Here is a 20870-nt window from a genome sequence, read left to right as displayed (position 1 = left end):
AACCGTGCGGAGCTGCCGCCCCACCACCGCCCCACCACCGTGCGGAGCTGCCGCCCCACCACCGCCCCACCACCGTGCGGAGCTGCCGCCTTACCACCGTGCGGAGCTGCCGCCCCACCACCGCCCCACCACCATGCGGAGCTGCCGCCCCACCACTGCCCCACCACCGTGCGGAGCTGCCGCCCCACCACTGCCTCCCCACCACCGTGCAGAGCTGCCGCCCCACCACCGTGCGGAGCTGCCGCCCAACCTACACCCCACCTACTGTCTCCTCCCCAAAATCCTATAGAATGTAGGCCCGCAAGGGCAGGGCCCTCTTCCTTCTGCACTAGTCTGTCTATTGTAACTTGTAGATGTATTCTGTATGTAACCCCTTCTCATGTACAGCACCATGGAATCAATGGTGCTCTATAAATAAATAATAACAATAATAATAATATATGTTGTATAGATTATTTGTACTGCTCATACTGTATGCTCTAGTCGTTTTCATAACTAGTCATTTTTCTTTCAGTTTCTTTCCCTCTGTAACATACGTTGTCGCTATATAAATAAATGAATGTAGGTGAATTTCATTAGAGTATAAAAAGAAATCCAGTAACGCAAATATTTTCTACCATAGTAATTTTATTGTGCAAACAATAGTCAAAGCAACGACAAGAACTATAGATTCCTGAATTCAAGTGCAGAATTCTTGATGATCTTGGTTTTTTTTTTTTGTTGTTTTTTTTTGTGCTACAAAGATTTAGTCTATGGTCTTATTTACACAATCAATTGAAAAATGATTGATTTTCATGTTGAAAAATTGATCATGTTGGCAGCATTTTTGGATGCTTTTAAGGGTACGTTCACATGGATTTTAATCCATTGTAAAAATCTGCATGTTAGATACCATTTTTTGTTGTGTATTTACTGTGAAATCTGTTGCTAATTAGGGGCAGAGACCCTGATTCCAGTGGTGTGTCACTTGCTGGGCTACTTAGTGTAGTTTTTAATAAAATCACTGATTAATCATCAGTAGATTATCATTACAGGACTACTTGGCGTGCTGCTAGTTAGTCCAGCATATTCCTGAGCTCTGTATAACTGCTAGATCTGCAGCTGAGAAAACATTGAATTTATAAAAATGACAGAAAATAGCTCAGAAAGTGACACATCACTGGAATCAGGGTCTCTGTCTCTACATTGTGCTACTCTCAGATGGGGGGGCAAATATCTGGTGACATTCTGTACCATATGCCATAAGTGTCCAAAATGTGAACCCTACTTTTATTGAATGAAGGGAGATTGAAAGATATATAATAGGTATACTGACACGTGGCTGATTTGTCATACATATCTGATGAATACTGGCGTGAATGAATGCTGTAATTGTCCTTTCTAATCTAGTAAATATTCTAGGTTTAAATCACTGTAGTTGTAATGCTTTTTTCAGGCTTTGCGTTTACTCTGCTTTAACTGACAAATGTCATTTTAGCGAATATTTTGTTCTAATTAGTATCTATAGCTTTAACATAGTCATACAATGTTTACTGCAAATATAGCCCCATGCATAGTCTTTGCTGGACGTTGTAGTTGGTGAGCCCAGTGCTCATTAGGTCAGGGGCACTTCTCTGGGCATGGATTCACCTTTCAGTCCCGCTAGCAAGTTATTTGCTGCAAGGGCTGCCATGGCATTCCGGGTTTCCACTGTGGCACTGGCAATGTGAGGAAGAATGACTGGAAAAAAAAAGAGACAAAGTCAAATGTCTATTAGTCAGTTTAAAATAGTCTATTTTATTTTGTAGGGGTGACTGCGCTCTGCTACGACCATGCTTTTCCAGAGTGGAGCAAATCAGTTATAAACTAGTTAGTAAGAACATTTTAGGTGTTTAAGGTGTTTCCCCCATTAAGATTGTTGCATATTGATCAGAATTTTCATGCTAGGATCCTTTATTTTAGGCATCAATGGTCAGACATCAGATTCATACATACGTGGTCAAAATTGTTGGTACCCCTCGTTTAATGAAAGAAAAATCCACAATGGTCATAGAAATAAGGGCTCGCTCACACTTGCGCTATTTTGACGCAAACGGAATCCGTCACTAATGTAGTACAGTTCATTTATTTACAGTGGAAGCGCGACATCGTGTGGACACAAGCGGGTACTGCATGACACACACACGCACCATAGTAACGCGCTTCCACTGTAAATAAATGAACTGTACTACATTACTGACGGATTCCGTTTGCGTCAAAATAGCGCAAGTGTGAAACTAGCCTAACTTGAATCTGACAAAAGTAATAACAAATTAAAAATCTATGAAAATGAACAAATGAAAGTCAAACATTGCTTTTCTGCTTCCACAGAATTTAAAAAAAAATAAAACTCATGAAACAGGCCTGGACAGAAATGATGGTACCCCAGAAAATAATGTGACAAAAGGGACATGTTAAATCAAGGTGTGTCAACTAATTAGCATCACAGGTGTCTACAATCTTGTAATCAGTCAGTGGGCCTGTTTATAGGTCTACAGATACTCACTGTGCTGTTTGGTGTCATGGTGAGTGCTACACTCAACATGGACCAGAGGAAGCGAAGGAAAGAGTTGTCTCAGGAGAATAGAAAGAAAATTATAGACAAGCATGTTAAAAGGTAAAAGTTATAAGACCATCTCTAAGCAGCTTGATATTCCTGTGACTACAGATGCACATATTATTCAGAAATTTAAGATCCATGGGACTGTAGCCAACCTCCGTGGACGTTGCCTTAGGAGGAAAGTTGATGACAAATCAAAGAGACGGATAATACGAATGGTAACGAAAGAACCCAGAAAAACAACTAAAGAGATTAAAGGTGAAGTTCAAGCTCAAGGAACATCAGTGGCAGATTCCACCATCCGTCATTGTTTGAACCAAAGTGGACTTCATGGGAGACAACCAAGAAGGACACAATTGTTTAAAAAAAATCATAAAAAAACAGACTGGAATTTTGCCAAACTACATCTTGACAAGCTACAAAGCTTTTGGGAGAATGTCCTATGGACAGATGAGATACAAATGGAACTTTTAGCAAAGCACATCAGCTCTATGTTCACAGATGGAAAAATTAAGAATATCAAAAAAAGAACACTGTCCCTACTGTGAAATATGGAGGAGGCTCTGTTAGACTATCTGCCCATGGGACAATGTACCCCTGGATTTTGTCGCAGGTTTGTCCGCAGGTCTCCCGCAGCTGCTCCCCACAATCCGCAGCTATCCATTGCTGCGGGATTCAAGTATTTTTGTTGCGGTAAACCTGCGGGACAAGTGCGGAAATACCTGCGGAAGTCCCGCCCTCTATCTACATAGTGAAAAGGCTGGACATCCGCAAATATTTCCACATGAATAATTGACATGCAGTTACGTGCAGCTGCGGGAAATCCGCAGAATTTTCTACAGCCGCATATACCGCAGCATTGATACAGCACTCCCCAAATCCCATAGGATGACATGGGGAGTGTCTGTACTTGCGTAAACCTGCGGATTTATCTGGTGAATCCAGATAAATCAGAAGGTTTTTAATGGCAAAATGTACAATGTCCCGTTGGCACATAGCCTTATGTTCTTGGGAAGCTTTGCTGGATCTGGCACAGGGTGTCTTGATTCTGTGCAGGGTACCATGAAAGTTCAAGACTATCAAGGGATTCTAGAGAGAAATGCGCTGCCCAGTGTCAGAAAGCTTGGTCTCAGTCTCAGGTTATGGGTCCAAAACACCCAAGAATGGCTAAGAGGAAAACATTGGACTATTCTGAAGTGGCCTTCTAGGAGCCCTGACCTAAATCCAATTGAGCATCTTCGGAAAGAGCTGAAACATGTCATCTGGAAAAGGCAACCTTCAACCATGAGACAACTGGAGCAGTTTGCTTTTGAAGAGTGGGCCAATATACCTGCCGAGAGGTGCAAAATTCTCATTGACAGTTACAGGAATCGTTTGATTGCGGTGATTGCCTCAAAAGGTTGTGCAACAAAATATTAAGTTAAGGAGGGAACCATCATTTCTGTCCAGGCCTATTTCATGGGTTTTATTTTTTTTTAAATTCTGTGGAAGCATAAAAGCAATGTCTGACTTTTATTTGTTAATTTTCATAGATTTTTATATTTACTATTACTTTTGTCAGATTCAACTTATTTCTGTGACCATTGTGGGTTTTTCATTCATTAAAAGAGAGGTACCAACAATTTTGACCACGTGTGTGTATGCCTTCAATGGTGTGAAAACTTCATCAGGTTATGTGCATACCAAGGTTTTCCTAGATGAAGCCGTGTTTGGGAAAAAAAACTGGTAGTCTTTTCCCTGAAGTGGCATTGCTGGTGCCTTCCCTGTTCTTTACGGTGGCTCCACTGTTGGCGACTTTTTTCTCCAATTTAGGGCTCACTCACACAAATGTATATTCTCTCATATGACAGAATGGAGCCAGTTATGCTAATGACATGTGGCTCAAACTCTGCGACGAGCGTGTGCCGAGTGTCATTATACTGTACTCCTATTCTCTTGTATGTGAGAACTGGCGCACAGGTGAGGAGAAGATGGAGAGATTAATTTTTCCATCTTCTCTCTTGTCTGTTGGAATATTTCGGACTGCACTCAGATGTCATCAGTGTGCAGTCCGATGATTTCCACGCAGCCATAGACTTGTCATCCCATTATCAGAATGAGAAAAATAGCGCACTTTTGCACTGACCCATAATATAACACTGGGCTGAGTGCTCTCCGACAAAACATCAGGTGGAACTCAGCTGTGTTATATGCCAGTGTGACCGAGCACTTAGGGCTCATGCGCACACTGCGTCCTGACTAGTGCAGAAATAAATGCACCCTCTGGCAGACTTGACGCTGCGTTTTGACAAAAGGAATGCATCCAAAACGCATGTATTTTGGATGCATTTTGCATGCGTTTTGGATGCATTTTTGTCAGTGCAGTCCCCCGGCAATTCAGCTCTGCTACATGCCCGCTGACAGCAGACACAGACAGAGCCGGGCGATGAGAATGAACTTGGATGAACTTCACCCAACTTTATTGTCATCCCGCGGCTCTGTCTCTGTGTGCTGTCGTGAACTCAGATGAACCTTCGAGGTCAGTACCAGGACTCAGGAGTCCGCAGCAATGACATCAGAGCTTCACCCGATTTCACTGACATCTCGCGGCTCTCTCTTTGTGTCGCAGCCTGATTTGCAGTCACACGTGAAGGACTCACCTGTCACCGCAAATCCCCTGAGTGACTGAAGTGAGCAGCGCGATCAGCGTTGCCGTCACTAAGGTGACCCGCGGCCACAGCTGGAGTCCTCCACCTGAGAGCGTTGACCGTGAGTAACCTGAGTGACGTCATCGCTGATCGCGCGGCTCACTTCAATTGTTGCGTGGAGTGGACAGAGAGCAGCAGTGTTGTACGGCCACTCCTGACAGCTTCATGTAGCAGAGCTGAAGGCGTCGTGGGACCTCATGTGGATTACGTCGGACCTGGAGGGGTATTTGAGGGGTTAATAAAGTGGTGAAAGAGAGTGTTTTTTGTCTTTCATTCCAAATAAAGGATTTTTTGGATGTGTGTGTTTATTTTCTTGAACTTACAGGTAACCATGGAAGGTATCTCGGGGAGACGCCTGCCATGATTAACCTAGGACTTAGTGGTAGCTTTGGCCTGCTGCCATTAGCTCCTTATTACCCTGTTTGCCACCGAACCAGGGCAATTTGGGATGAGCCGGGTAGAGTCTCGGGACTGTCGCATCTAATGGATGCGGCAATTCCGGGCAGCTGCTGGCTGATACTGTTAGGCTGCGGGGCTCCCCATAACGTGGAGCTCCCCATCCTGAGAATACCAGCCTTCAGCCGTGTGGCTTTACCCTTGCTGGTATCCAAATTGGGGGGGACCGCACGTCGTTTTTTTTTTTTAATCAATTATTTATTTTTTTACTGCACGATATAGACACGCCCACCGGTGGCTGTGATTGGTTGCAGTGAGACAGCTGTCACTCAGCATGGGGGCGTGTCTGACTGCAACCAATCATAGGCGCTGGTGGGCGGGGGAAGCAGGGAATACGAGATGGAATCATGAGCGGCCGGCACTTTCAAAAGAGGAGAAGCCGCCACAGTGTGAACGCCATGCAGCGCTGCGCCGGTGATCATGGATCGGTGAGTATGAGAGAGGGGGTGGGAGGGAGTGACCGATATCGACAGAGAGACAGAAAGACCTGCGTTTGTTATGTCAAAAAAATATGCGGATTGCAACAAAAATGCACTGCTTAGCATTTTGGTAGCGTTTTCTACAACTCATTGATTTCAATGGGTGTAGAACGCTGCCAAAACGGACAAAAGAATTGACATGCTGCTTTTTTAAACGCAGAGATTTTGTCAAATGTTTGACAATCAAAACGCTGCGTTTAAAACAGCATCGTGCGCACGGATTTTGCATGAATCTCATAGACTTTGCTGGGGAAGCAGAACACATGCATTTTGACAATGAGACGCTGCAGCTTAAAACACTGCAGAAACGCAAAAAAAAAATGCAGAGTGCGCATGAGCCGTTACACTATAAATAGTGAGAATGAACATGTTGCTTTTCACGACTGGATTGGTCATTGCTGAGGTAAAAACTCCCCAAATACTCAGTGTGCATATGGTGTTACAAATACTGAGGTAAAAAGTCACCAAATACACAATGTGTGCACGTGGCCTTACAGATAGTGAGGTAAAAACTCACCTAATTTTCAATGTGAGCGCGTGGTCTTACAAATACTGAGGTAAAACTCACCAAATACTCAATGTGTCCATGTGGCCTTACAAATACTGAGGTAAAAACTCACCAAATACTCAATGTGTGCACGTGGCCTTACAATTACTGAGGTAAAAACTCACCAAATACTCAATGTGTGCACACGGCCTTAACCTCTTCGCAACCTAGCCAATTTTCATTTTTCCTCCCCTTCTTCACAGAGCCATAACTTTTTTATTTTTTATCTAAACAGCCATATAAGGGCTTGTTTTTTGCAGGACAAGTTGTACTTTTGAATGGCACCATTCAATTTAACATATAGCGTACTTTAACCCCTTCACGACCCATTATGGCTCTATCTGTCGTGGATCGTATGAGGTTAACCCCTTCAGCCCCCAGCCTGTTTTCACCTTAAAGACCCGGCCATTTTTTGCAATTTTGACCAGTGTCACTTTGACAGGTTATAACTCTGGAACACTTCAACGGATCCTGGCGATTCTGAGATTGTTTTTTCGTGACATATTGTACTTCATGTCAGTGGTAAATTTAGGCCGATATGTTTTGCGTTTATTTGTGAAAATTTTGGAAATTTGGCGAAAATTTTGAAAATTTTGCAATTTTCAAAATTTGAAATTTTATGCCCATAAATCTGAGAGATATGTCACACAAAAAAGTTACTAAATAACATTTCCCACATGTCTACTTTACACCAGCGCAATTTTTGAAAAAAAAAAATTCCATTAGGAAGTTAGAAGGGTTCAAAGTTCATCACCAATTTCTCATTTTTCCAACAAAATTTACAAAAAAAAATTTTTTAGGTACCACATCACATTTGGAGTGATTTGAGAAACCTAGGCGACAGAAAATACCCAAACGTGACCCAATTCTAAAATCTGCACCCCTCACTCTGCTCAAAACCACATCCAAGAAGTTTATTAACCCTTTAGGAGCTTCACAGCAACCAAAGCAATGTAGACGAAAAAATGAAAATTTTACTTTTTTAACACAAAAATGTTACTTTAGCCATAAAAATTAGTATTTTCACAAGGGTATCAGGAAAATTGCATCATAAAATGTATCGTGCATTTTCTCCTGAGTACGCAGATACCCCATATGTGGTGGTAATCAAATGTTTGGGCACACAGCAGGACTCGGAAGGCAAGGAGCGCCATTTGAATTTTTGAGTGCAAAATTAGCTGCACTCATTAGCGGACGCCATGTCGGGTTTGAAGACTCCCCGAGGTGCCTAAACAATGGAGCTCCCCCATAAGTGACCCCATTTTGGAAACTAGAGCCCTCAAATATTTTTTCTAGATGTTTGATGTGCACTTTGAACCCCTGGGGGCTTCACAGAAGTTTATAACGTTGAGCCGTGAAAAGAAAAAAAAAATTTTTACCACAAAACTGTTGCTTCAACCAGGTAGCTTTTTTATCACAAGGGTATCAGGAAAAAATGCACCATAAAATGTATTGTGCATTTTCTCCTGAGTACGCAGATACCCCATATGTGGTGGTAATCAAATGTTTGGGCACACAGCAGGACTCGGAAGGCAAGGAGCGCCATTTGAATTTTTGAGTGCAAAATTAGCTGCACTCATTAGCGGACGCCATGTCGGGTTTGAAGACTCCCCGAGGTGCCTAAACAATGGAGCTCCCCCATAAGTGACCCCATTTTGGAAACTAGAGCCCTCAAATATTTTTTCTAGATGTTTGATGTGCACTTTGAACCCCTGGGGGCTTCACAGAAGTTTATAACGTTGAGCCGTGAAAAGAAAAAAAATTTTTTTTACCACAAAACTGTTGCTTCAACCAGGTAGCTTTTTTTATCACAAGGGTATCAGGAAAAAATGCACCATAAAATGTATTGTGCATTTTCTCCTGAGTACGCAGATACCCCATATGTGGTGGTAATCAAATGTTTGGGCACACAGCAGGACTCGGAAGGCAAGGAGCGCCATTTGAATTTTTGAGTGCAAAATTAGCTGCACTCATTAGCGGACGCCATGTCGGGTTTGAAGACTCCCCGAGGTGCCTAAACAATGGAGCTCCCCCATAAGTGACCCCATTTTGGAAACTAGAGCCCTCAAATATTTTTTCTAGATGTTTGATGTGCACTTTGAACCCCTGGGGGCTTCACAGAAGTTTATAACGTTGAGCCGTGAAAAGAAAAAAAAATTTTTTTACCACAAAACTGTTGCTTCAACCAGGTAGCTTTTTTTATCACAAGGGTATCAGGAAAAAATGCACCATAAAATGTATTGTGCATTTTCTCCTGAGTACGCAGATACCCCATATGTGGTGGAAATCAAATGTTTGGGCGCACGGCAGGACTCGGAAGGCAAGGAGCGCCATTTCACAGCAAAATTGGTTGGAATTATTAGCGGACGCCATGTTGCGTTTGGAGACCCCCCTGAAGTGCCTAAACAATGGCGCTCCCCCACAATTGACCCCATTTTGGAAACTAGACCCCTCATGGAATTTATCTAGCTGTTTAGTGAGCCCTTTGAACCCCTGGAGGCTTCACAAACGTTTGTAATGTTCAGCCGTGAAAATATTTTATTCTTTTTTTTACCACAAAATTGTTTTTTCAAACAGGTAGCTTTTTTTTCCACAAGGGTATCAGGAAAAAATGCACCATAAAATGTATTGTGCATTTTCTCCTGAGTACGCAGATACCCCATATGTGGTGGAAATCAAATGTTTGGGCGCACGGCAGGACTCGGAAGGCAAGGAGCGCCATTTCACAGCAAAATTGGTTGGAATTATTAGCGGACGCCATGTTGCGTTTGGAGACCCCCCTGAAGTGCCTAAACAATGGCGCTCCCCCACAATTGACCCCATTTTGGAAACTAGACCCCTCATGGAATTTATCTAGCTGTTTAGTGAGCCCTTTGAACCCCTGGAGGCTTCACAAACGTTTGTAATGTTCAGCCGTGAAAATATTTTATTCTTTTTTTTACCACAAAATTGTTTTTTCAAACAGGTAGCTTTTTTTTCCACAAGGGTATCAGGAAAAAATGCACCATAAAATGTATTGTGCAATTTCTCCTGAGTACGACGATACCTCATATGTGGTGGAAATCAATTGTTTGGGCATACGGCGGGGCTCAGAAGAGAAGGAGCGCCATTTCACAGTAAAATTGATTGGAATTATTAGCAGACGCCATGTTTCATTTGGAGACCCCCCTGAGGTGCCTAAACAATGGAGCTCCCCCACATGTGATCCCATTTTGGAAACTAGACCCCCCCCATACAAAAAAAAATAGTTTGGCGAAATAAAAAATACAGACATCAGTAAAAAAAAAAAAAAAATGAGCGCCTGCCACTAAGACCAGTGCCAAACGTGAGAGCAATGCACGAGTCTCGCATCGCATCATCCACTGCAGTCTGGAAGCGAGCAACTGCGCTGGATAATGCGATGCGAGAGGGCGGGGCGGCAGATGAGAAAGGGCGCAGCGGATGGAAGATGGGAAAGGGCGCAGCGGGTGGAGGAGCGTCAGAGGATGGGAAAGGGCGCAGCGGATGGATGATGGGAAATGGCGCAGCGGATGGATGGGAAATGGCGCAGCGGATGGAGGAGCGGCAGAGGATGGGGGGGAGGTGAGATGGGGATACCTACCTTACAGGATGGATCTAGGCAGCAGGATCACAGCAGACAGAAGAGGCAGCAGATGAAGGAGGCAACAGATCGAGGAGGGTGAGAGGGGGAGTAGATGGAAAATGGGAGAGAGCAGGCAGCAGATCGGGGAGGGGGGCAGAGTCTGATGGGAGAGAGAGATGGCACATGGAGGAGGGGGGGCCCCGGGGGGAGGGTGGCTTGCAGCACATGTAGGGGGAGGGTGGCTTGCAGCACATGTAGGGGGAGGGTGGCTTGCAGCACATGTGGGGGGAGGGTGGCTTGCAGCACATGTGGGGGGAGGGTGGCTTGCAGCACATGTAGGGGGAGGGTGGCTTGCAGCACATGTAGGGGGAGGGTGTCTTGCAAGCCAGCCACCCTCCCCCCACATGTGCTGCAAGCCAGCCACCCTCCCCCCACATGTGCTGCAAGCCAGCCACCCTCCCCCCACATGTGCTGCAAGCCAGCCACACTCCCCCCACATGTGCTGCAAGCCAGCCACACTCCCCCCACATGTGCTGCAAGCCAGCCACACTCCCCCCACTTGTGCTGCAAGCCAGCCACCCTCCCCCCACTTGTGCTGCAAGCCAGCCACCCTCCCCCCACATGTGCTGCAAGCCAGCCACACTCCCCCCACATGTGCTGCAAGCCAGCCACACTCCCCCCACATGTGCTGCAAGCCACCCTCCCCCCACGTGGGGGGAGGGTGGCTTGCAGCACATGGAGGGATAGGAGGTGTGGCGATGGAGAAGGGGCAGCGGATGAAGGACGGCGGCGGCGGCCGCCGATCGGGAACAGTGGGGGCCGATTCGGGGGCAGCAGCGGCTGAAAAAGGTGGGTGCGACGGCGGCGGGGACAGTGGCGAGCATGGCGGTGGGGACAGCGGTGGATCGGGAGCGGCGGCGGGGACAGCGGTGGATCGGGAGCATGGCGCCGGGGACAGCGGCGGATCGGAAGCGGCGGCGGGGACAGCGGTGGAGCGGGAGCATAGCGCCGGGGACAGCGGTGGATCGGGAGCGGCGGCGGGGACAGCGGTGGATCGGGAGCATGGCGCCGGGGACAGCGGTGGATCGGGAGCATGGCGCCGGGGACAGCGGTGGATCGGGAGCATGGCGCCGGGGACAGCGGTGGATCGGAAGCATGGCGCCGGGGACAGCGGTGGATCGGGAGCATGGCGCCGGGGACAGCGGTGGATCGGGAGCATGGCGCCGGGGACAGCGGTGGATCGGGAGCATGGCGCCGGGGACAGCGGTGGATCGGGAGCATGGCGCCGGGGACAGCGGTGGAGCGGGAGCATGGCGCCGGGGACAGCGGTGGAGCGGGAGCATGGCGCCGGGGCGATCGGGGACAGGGGCGGGCGGCGGGGACAGCAACTTACCGCTCTCCTCGGCTTCCAGGGACGGTCACAGGCCGCAGATCCACATTGATTGGAGAGAGCGGTCACAAGACCGGTCTCTCCAATCAGAGCTGGGGGCGGGTGAAGCATCGATCACCCAGCTCCAGCCAATGGCCAGTGCTACAGCAGCACTGATCAGGGCTGGATTTCAATGTTCCAGCCATTTTCAATGGCTGGAACATTACAGTGGCTGTAATTGGCTGAGCGGCGTTCGTCAGCCAATCACAGCCTCTGTAGGTTCGGGGAGGAGGCACCACCCCTCCTGAGGTCAGGCAGAGGTCCCCTCCTTCCCGAATCTACCATTTAATTAAACAAATTTCACTCCCCGGGGCTCTGGGACCGCGATTTCGCTTAGCACCATGTCACCATGACGTACTCAGTACGTCAAAGGTCGTTAAGGGGTTAATCCCCGTTTTTAACAGCTGACATGTGCGCCTGCAGGTTACAAGTGGAATCGCTTCCACCTGAAACTTTTAACCACTTAAATCTTGCTGCAAAAGTCTGGCAGCGAGATGTATATGCGCGCGGCCATTACTTTTACTTACAGCCGCCCCCACCGGAAGTCACGTGCGTGATCACGTGACTTTCGGTGGTTGCCATGGTAGCACAGGGTCATGTGATGACTCCTGTAGGTAACATGAATTGCTTTCGGTTTCACTCGGCCCAGAGCCGAGTGAAGCAGAAAGTGAGCATATATGCTGTTTACAGCTGTATAGTTGTGATTAGCAGATAGGGCAGAGCGATTGGATTGTTGATCTATATAGCCCCCTAGGGGGACTAGTAAAAAAAAAAAAAAAAAAGTTTTAAAAAATAAAAAAATAACAAAAAAACCCTAAAATTTCAAATCACCCCCCTTTCATCCCATTGAAAATTAAAGGGTTAAAAAAATAAAAAATATACACATATTTGGCATCGCCGCGTTCAGAAATGCCCGATCTATCAAATGTAAAATTAATTAATCTTATTGGTAAATGGCGTAGCTGCAAAAAAATTCCAAACGACAAATTTACGTTTTTTGGTCGCCGCAAGTTTTGCACAAAATGCAATAACAGGCGATCAAAACGCAGCATCTGCGCAAAAATGGTACCATTAAAAATGTCAGCTTGAGATGCAAAAAATTAGTCTTCACTGAGCCATAGATCCCAAAAAATGAGAACGCTACGGGTTTCAGAAAATGGCGCAAAACGTACGCCACTTTTATTGGACAAGCTTGTGATTTTTTTTTTAACCCCTTAGATACAAGTAAACCTATACATGTTTGGTGTCTACAAACTCGCACCGACCTCAGGCATCACAACAACACATCAGTTTTACCATATAGTGAACACCGTGAATAAAACATCCCAAAAACTATTGTGCCATCACACTTTTTTTGCAGTTTTTCCACACTTGGATTTTTTTTAGATGTTTTCCAGTACACAGTATGGTAAAACTTATGATTTCACTTAAAAGTACAACTCGGCCCACAAAAAATCAAACCCTCATATGGCAAGATTGATGGAAAAATAAAAATGTTACGGCTCTCGGAAGAAGGGGGGCAAAAAAAACCAAAAACCCGGAAAAACGGAAAGCGCCCAGGGGCTGAAGGGGTTAAAATGGGGACAATATTACAAATGGAGAAAAATTGTGAAAAAACACAATTCTGCCATTTTTTTCATGGGAATTGTTTTTACGGTGTACATTTTGTGGTAAAAATTACATTGAAATATCATTGTCCTCATCCGTACGATTATGGTAATACCAAACATGTCCTTTTTTTTATTATTTTAGTGATAAAAAAAAATCAGAAATTTGCAAGAAAAAATTTGGAGTGTTGTGTCGCTATTTTCCAAAACGCACCATGTTTTCATTTTTGAGTGGATGGAGCCGAGTGATGGCTTATATTTTGCGGGGTGAGACAATGTCTTCATTGACACCATTTTGGGGTAGATATGATGTTTTGATCGCTTGTTACAGCATTTATTATGGTATTGCAGCAACCAAAAAAACATAATTTTGCCATCCTTGAATTGTTTTTGTTTACAGTGATTATCGATTGTTTTAATTATTTTTAGATTTTCATAGATTAGACTTCTGAACGTGGCGATACAACATACATTTTTTAAACCTTATTTTTAATGGGGCAAAAGGGGGGTGATTTGAACTTTTATGTGTTTTTACATTTTTTTTGATATTTTTTAAAACCTTTTTTTACTTTTCACTGTACTTAATAGTCCCCTTAGTGGACTTGAAATTGCGATCTTCTGAACCCTTGTGCTATATACAGCAATTCCATAGCATTGCTGCACATAGTGAAAATCACAGTCTTTTTTTGCAGCCCAGCCACAAGCAGGGTCTAAGGCCCCCTTCACACGCACGTGTCTCCGGTACGTGCTAGGTCCGTGCCCGCATGTACCGGAGACACAGGCACACGTAAACCCATTAAAATCAATGGGTTTATGTGCACGCACGTGTGCAGCCATTGGCCCGTGCCTCCGTGTGGAGCAGACCGGAGCCCGTGTGCTCCACACGGATGCATGTCCGTTTTTCTCCGGCAGCATGGGTGTCACACGGCCCGCACACGTACCACACGGATGTAGTGTGGATGCGGTCCCGTGTGACACGCGCTGGAGAAAACTCATGTGTCAGAGAAAAAAATTACAAATCTTTACCCACCTTCTCCAGCCCTCCTGTCTCTGCCGCTGCTGTCACTTGCTACCGACCGCCGCTCATTATGCTCATTTAATATTCACTTCACTGCGGCGGAAGCGGCAGCAGCGGGAAGTCAGCAGGGCTGGAGACCGAAATTCAGCACCACGGACAGCGACGCCAGGGACAGGTGAGTAGAAAGTTCTCGTTCTCCGTGTGTTATCACGGATAACACACGGAGAACAGACGTAGTGCCATAAACACGGCACACGGAGGGGAAAACGCACCTTTGGCACATCCGTGAAACACGTGCGTGTTTTTCACGGACGTGTAAAGGGGGCCTAAAGGAGAGCTGCTATGACAGGCACTGAGGTCTTCAGCTTATAGCAACCCATCAGTGACCCTTGATCACTTTATGGGTGATCTGATTGGTGCTTAAAATGGCACACCCCCATACCAGCGCCTGTCAAATCCCACTGTCACTTTGACAACAGGACTTAACAGGTTAACAATTGATTGTTAGTGGCAGGTCCTGGTGGTAATACACAGCCATAACCTGCTGAGCCTGCTCCATACCATCTAATTATATTCATCCTAAGGCAGACAATACAAATGCCTGGCTGAGGTCCCAAAATTGGGACTATCTTCTATCCACAATCAGGTGATGGGATGCTCCAGCGGTCATATAGGAGATAGTATACTATCTGCCTTAGGATGAATATAATTAGATGGCCTTTCTGTTCTTGGACGAATGTCCTTTGAAGGTCCCCTGATGAACCCCGAGAATTCAGGTGGGGGAAACACGTCGGAGCTTGTTTTTTCTAAGATCCTGGCAGATAAGTCCCTGCTGGGGGTCTTGTGTATCATCCTTAGGCCTTTATATACTTATGGTTTTTTGCTATATGACGATTAGTCTCTTATTCAGACCTGGTTAGTTATTACAAGGCTCTGCAGTAAATGAGGAGTTTTATCATATGACTAATTTATTTTCTCTTATTTATGACCTTTTGACAGTTTTTGTACGGTTACTTTTGACACAATTATATTAATGGTGATGGGGGCCATTTTATGGCAATTATTTATGTAGGATGAGGTTAGGGATAGTCGGCGAGGAGCGGGGGGCACCCAAAAAAGTATGGTGCATCTCCGCTGTTAGGCAGGTGATAGGGAAGGCTTTGTTAGATTGGTTACCCTTGATTAATTTTCTCCCTGTACCCTGTGATCTGTTGGTGTTTTTTTATCACCTTATCACCCCAGCAACTATATTCCGATACCCTATTACCTGCACTTTACATGTGTGCCTTGCACCTTCTCACTTGACTACGGTCTGGTAGCACTATACTAATAGTTCTAGTTCTAATTTATACTGATTTTTAAACTAATTAATAAAATATTTTTTTAGGTGAATTTTTCTTTGGTCTTTAAGGGCTTTATATCTCACATTTGAATGGAGCTCCATTTTTGGTACTAAGGCTGTACTCATTATTCTCTGTCAGTCACATAGACAATGAATTAAGTGGCACTGTATAACTAACTACTGCTCTATTCAACCCATTAAACACAGAACCCCTTTCCCAGTGATTGGTTAGGGGTTTAGAGGTGCCCCCCCAACTGATCAAACATTGACCACCTATCCTTTGTATGCTTGATACGTTTTTATTGTGGAGCAACAGTATAAAACGTGATGAGCAATTTGTAATGAAGAAGTATAGTATTGTATAACATCCACCATTATACAATCACAAACGTCCATAAATATAACAAACACAATAGTAAGAATGAATGGTGCTTAAAAATAATTACTTTGACAATATTCATAACTAATTTTTTAATTGCTGCTAGTGATGAGGGAGCACTGCTATGCTCGGGTGCTCGGTACTCGTAACGAGCAGTTGGATGCTCGGATGGAGTCGACTCATTCACTGAGTATAATGTATTTTTCTTTTATAGGTTTTTTGGACAGACCTAAAATTCAGTTTAAACTAATCAGATGGTGATATTGGAGACCCCCTATAATTATCATGCCTGTTATTTAGTTTTCTTATTTTTGAATATCTCGAAAATGATCTTTAATCCTTATGAAAGTGTGGGTTCTTGGTGCCCCCGATGCAAGGCCAATACTCCTTGTACACCATTTCATCCCCCTCTATGTTGCTGATTGACCTAGCTGCCTGAATTCCATAATTAGATGTGGGCCCACATACTGTTCCTGCAGGAGCAGAGTGCATACAGTGTCAGTGCATGAGCCGAGCAGGTGCACACACATCCATCTCCCGTCTGCGACAAGTGGCTACCAGTGGTGCACTGAGCACCCACATTTGCATATGGATAATTTTCCTGGATAATCCAACCCAAGAAAACTAAACAACAGGTATGATATTTAAAGGGTCTTCGAGTATGAGTATGGACAGCAATGCAAGAACTGGCTGTCAGACTACTGCCTTGAACTCAGTATGCATGTCTATGAGGCTTTAATTTTTTAGGCCAGAAGACCCATGACCAGTCTGTGCATTATGGTTTGTACTCGGACCACAAAACACAGATGTGTGATCCTGCTCTTAGAATTGAAATATAATGAGAAGAAACGTACCGCAGTTTTTCAGTTTGAATAGAGGATGATCTGTAGGAAGTGGCTCGGGTACAGTTACATCAAGACCAGCAGCTGCAATCTCTTTAGACACCAATGCCTGGTAAAGGTCTTCCTGATTTACCACTGCTCCCCTGTGTGGTAAAGAAATGTTACTGATTTTTTAGGGTAATACACACAAAAAATGCTAAGCAATAAGACTTGGGAGTAGTCATGGGCAAACCTGAACTGTAAAGTTGCAACAATTCTCGGTGGCTGCATGCTGCTATTTTTAGGCTAGGGGGCCCAATGACAATGGTCCCCCCATCCTGAGAATACCAGCCGCCAGCTGTTGGCTTTACCATGGCTGGGTATCATAATTGGGGTGGACAACACGTCGTTTTTGAAAATTATTTATTTAAATAATTATTTTTAAAAAGCCGCAATGGGTTCCTCTTATTTTGTTACGCCGCCAAGATAAGCACATGGCTGGGGGCTGCAGCCTGTAGCTTTATGCTTTATCTGCGCTGAGTATCACAATATGGGGGGACCCTATGCCAATTTATTTACTTTTTCACTATAAAGACATCTGTGATTCTAACCAATCACAGACGTTGTCACATAGGGTAGAAGCGCAGTCTGACTGCAACCAATCACATGCCAGGACTGATGGTAGACAGGGGAAGCAGTGAATATGTATGAGAATTAATGAGCAGTCCCGGAAGTAGTTTTACAGCCGCGTAGGAGACTTGGTAAGTATAACGCTCCTGCTCTAATCCCACTAGCCCTTTCAATGACCATTTTACAGCAGAATATTTAGGTCCCCATAGACTTATATGCAGTTCAGCATTCAGGCATATGATCGGCTTCAAGTCTGGTCCTGAGTCTTTTTTTTTAATTTTTTTTAATTTTTTTTTAAATCCTTTAAATCTGCCTGGACCCGCCAAACCTGAAGATCTGCGGGTTCGCCCATCTCTACTTGAGAGAGTAAAAAAAAGCATGAACTACTAATGAATGCATTTCTGTGGGCAGTGCTTACACAGTAATTTTGGCGTAAGCAGTAAAATGTTTAGGTTGCCTAAAAAGCCCCCAAACACATGATATAAATATCAGCTAAACCTGTTTCAGGTTGGCCAAATCTCCTAGCGTCTATTGGGGCCTTTTGAATGTCCCTTACAGAATAAGTTGGAGGACATAAGAATCGTCCATTTGGAATTCAATTTAGTAAATCTTTTGTTCGGCAGGGAGTGAAACTACTACCAGATTATTTTGACATCAGTTTCCTCATGGGCAACACTCACTCGAGCCGAGCATTCCTGTGTATGGGGTATTCGGGAGAGATAGCTGTCAGCCAAAATAAAGTATAGCCAACAATTATTGAATGTGTAGGGTGATATGCTGGGTACAGTGTAATATGAGTCTGATTCACCAAAGCCTTTACCCTATAATTCTGACATTAAAAGCTTTGAAAAGTCTCTAAGTTGTGGCGCAACATGAGGCGACTTTTGGTATTTTCACTCAAAGTGGACAGAGCTTGGGTGGGACAGGGGCATGGCAATCCCTGCTTGTCAAAATCATGATCAGCTGTGGTGTTTGCTTTGACCCAAATCTTACTCCAGTCAGGGACTGGAGTAAGATTTGTGGTGAGGTGCCCGACACTTGTCAGATGCTCCAGATTCATTACGAGGCTTGCCCCAATTAATGAATCAGAAGCGTCTAACTCCAGCACGCCTCCTCATTAAAATCAGGAGCCAAGTCTACTGCACATGACCATGGACATATGCTCTTATCATTAGTGTCACCTGCTGGTATTTATGAAGATTGCGCTGCTTTTCATGTTGGAGAAGAGCTGTTTATTGCAGATCCCATGTGTTTCAGGTGTTAATGCACAGCAAATAAGAAGGAAATCAGACTGCTTGGCCAGTTCAACCAAGGAAACTGTAAAAAAAAAAAAGAGTAGACTGTTACTAATGTGCTTTGCTGTGAAAAGTATATTCTCCTTTATTTACCCCCTAATATTACATAGTTAAACATTAAAGGGTTATTCCCATCTCCAAAATCCTAACCCAATATATACCGGTAAAAACCAAGATAAAAATAATATACACGTATACCCTGCAGTAACTAAATAAAAGCATAATGCATATAAATATCATAGGGTACTTAGTAAAACACTATTTTTGTTATTTTTGATCAAAAAAGCATAAAGCCATCCCACCACGACAAGGTGTACCCAGTTGGGACAGTACCTACATTCTTTAATGTTAAAACCTTACCATGTGTCAGAACAGACCTCAATATTAATAAGGGCTGAGAGTGACTGGGTCCCGACTATGCGCACACACAGCCATGGGAAGCACTGTATGAAATGTCAGTGATAAGGGGGCCCCACCATATTTGTACTAAGTACAAGAGACTAAAGAAAAACAAAAAAAAATGAGCCGGAGCATGAGTTGGCGTGCATGCAACATATAAGTGCATGGCTGTTTTCTTTATCTAATGGCCAGTGTGTATACCAACTCATGCTCCGGCTCATTTTTTTTTGGTTTATCCCAATATGTAGTAGGTGTTATAATAATATTAGCAAATACCTCCAATTTGAAATGTAGTATAGTTCTCATGATTAGCTATGTCACGTGCCTTATGTGCATTACAGTAGCTTAGGTATCCATGGTTACGACCACATATATAGTAACAGTTTAGTTGCTAGTGGTCATAACCATGGATTACTAAACTATTGTACTTCTCTGCGCATGAAGTAAGGGACATAGCTAATTAAAAGAACTATACTACATTTCTAATTGGAGGTGTTTGCTAATATTATTACAGCTACTACATATTGGGATAGGATCTGGAAGATGGGAATATCCCTTTAAGGGACTCTGTCAGCACAGAATGACTGTTCAAACCAAGTACATGTGTGGCGCCCTGGACAAGCCAGGACGTCACAGGTACTGCAACAACACACCATACACCCCGGTTAGGAACACCGAAGTCAAAACACAAATCCTTGTTGCCTTCCTCCAGGGACTGATGTCTACACCAGGTGGGGCGGAGCCAGGCGGTTGGCTCCACCCACCAAGGAGTTCACAGTCCTGAAGCCGGGAAAAGGAAGAGAGAGGAGTTTTGAGGAGTCGTAGAGTGAGGAAGTAGGAGTGGAGGAACCGACTGACCATGTCCGGGTACGTGGCCCGGGCACCTGACAGCAAGGTTGGCAGACGGTGATGACCGTCTGCAGGAGAGGCCGATTGACACACAACCGTGAGGACCGGGGACAGGCGGTGGGCCGCCGGTACCGAACCGGGGAGCGAAGAGAAGCCAGCACCATCCGGCAGGGCCTACGGACCCCGACCAGGCTAGGAGTCGCCGTAAAACCGGTCAAATCCATCAGCGACGGGAACCTCCGGGGTTTCCCAGCAGTAAAGACCCGACTGAAGGCAACCGTCCAAACCGTGAGGGAGATAAAGCTACCGCCAGGGCTAGAGCTCCTAGGGCCAGAGCCTGCGGGCAAAGGAAGGGCTCCCCTAGCCAACAAACCGCTGGGGAGCGGGCTATCAGTGGGAAGCCATTGGGGCCAAGCACAGAACACCGGTGCAGGGAGAGTCAGTTACCGCCAACCTACCGGGAGTGACCGCCGCAGCCGTCTGTGGGACTCGTCCATCCAGCCGTTTGTTTTACAAGAGACTCCGTGTGCTTTACTGGCTGAGTAAGTACCACCGTGCCGTCTGGCACTGCGCTGCCCCGCGACCCTGCACCTGGCCAGGCCCCGCATCCCACCTTCCGACCTCCACCAGCAGGCCCCGGGACCACCAAAAACCCCTCTACCCACGGAGGGGAGAAAACATCTCAGCTGCTCCCTGTCAACACTCCCAGGATCCCCGTACAGAGCAGCGGTGGTGTCCCAACCTCACCACAAACCGTGGGTGGCGTCACGG

The 20870-nt window shown here is 45.3% G+C and overlaps 1 protein-coding gene across 1 annotated transcript in view; it reads right to left on the bottom strand.

Moving 5' to 3' along the window:
• Window positions 1–618: 618 nt before the first annotated feature.
• Window positions 619–20870, bottom strand: part of LOC142295566 (glyoxylate reductase/hydroxypyruvate reductase-like) — a 62457-nt gene continuing 42205 nt past the window's right edge. The window contains exons 7-9 of the mRNA XM_075338678.1: window positions 18738–18873; window positions 16960–17090; window positions 619–1719 (exon numbers count right to left, since the gene is read on the bottom strand). Of these exons, the coding sequence (XP_075194793.1) occupies window positions 1595–1719; window positions 16960–17090; window positions 18738–18873 (392 nt within the window). The 3' untranslated portion in view covers window positions 619–1594. The remainder of the gene's footprint in view (window positions 1720–16959; window positions 17091–18737; window positions 18874–20870) is intronic.

This window comes from Anomaloglossus baeobatrachus, chromosome 1 (assembly GCF_048569485.1).
Source record: "Anomaloglossus baeobatrachus isolate aAnoBae1 chromosome 1, aAnoBae1.hap1, whole genome shotgun sequence".
Taxonomy (NCBI): domain Eukaryota; kingdom Metazoa; phylum Chordata; class Amphibia; order Anura; family Aromobatidae; genus Anomaloglossus; species Anomaloglossus baeobatrachus.
This window is presented reverse-complemented; position numbering and strand designations above follow the sequence as displayed.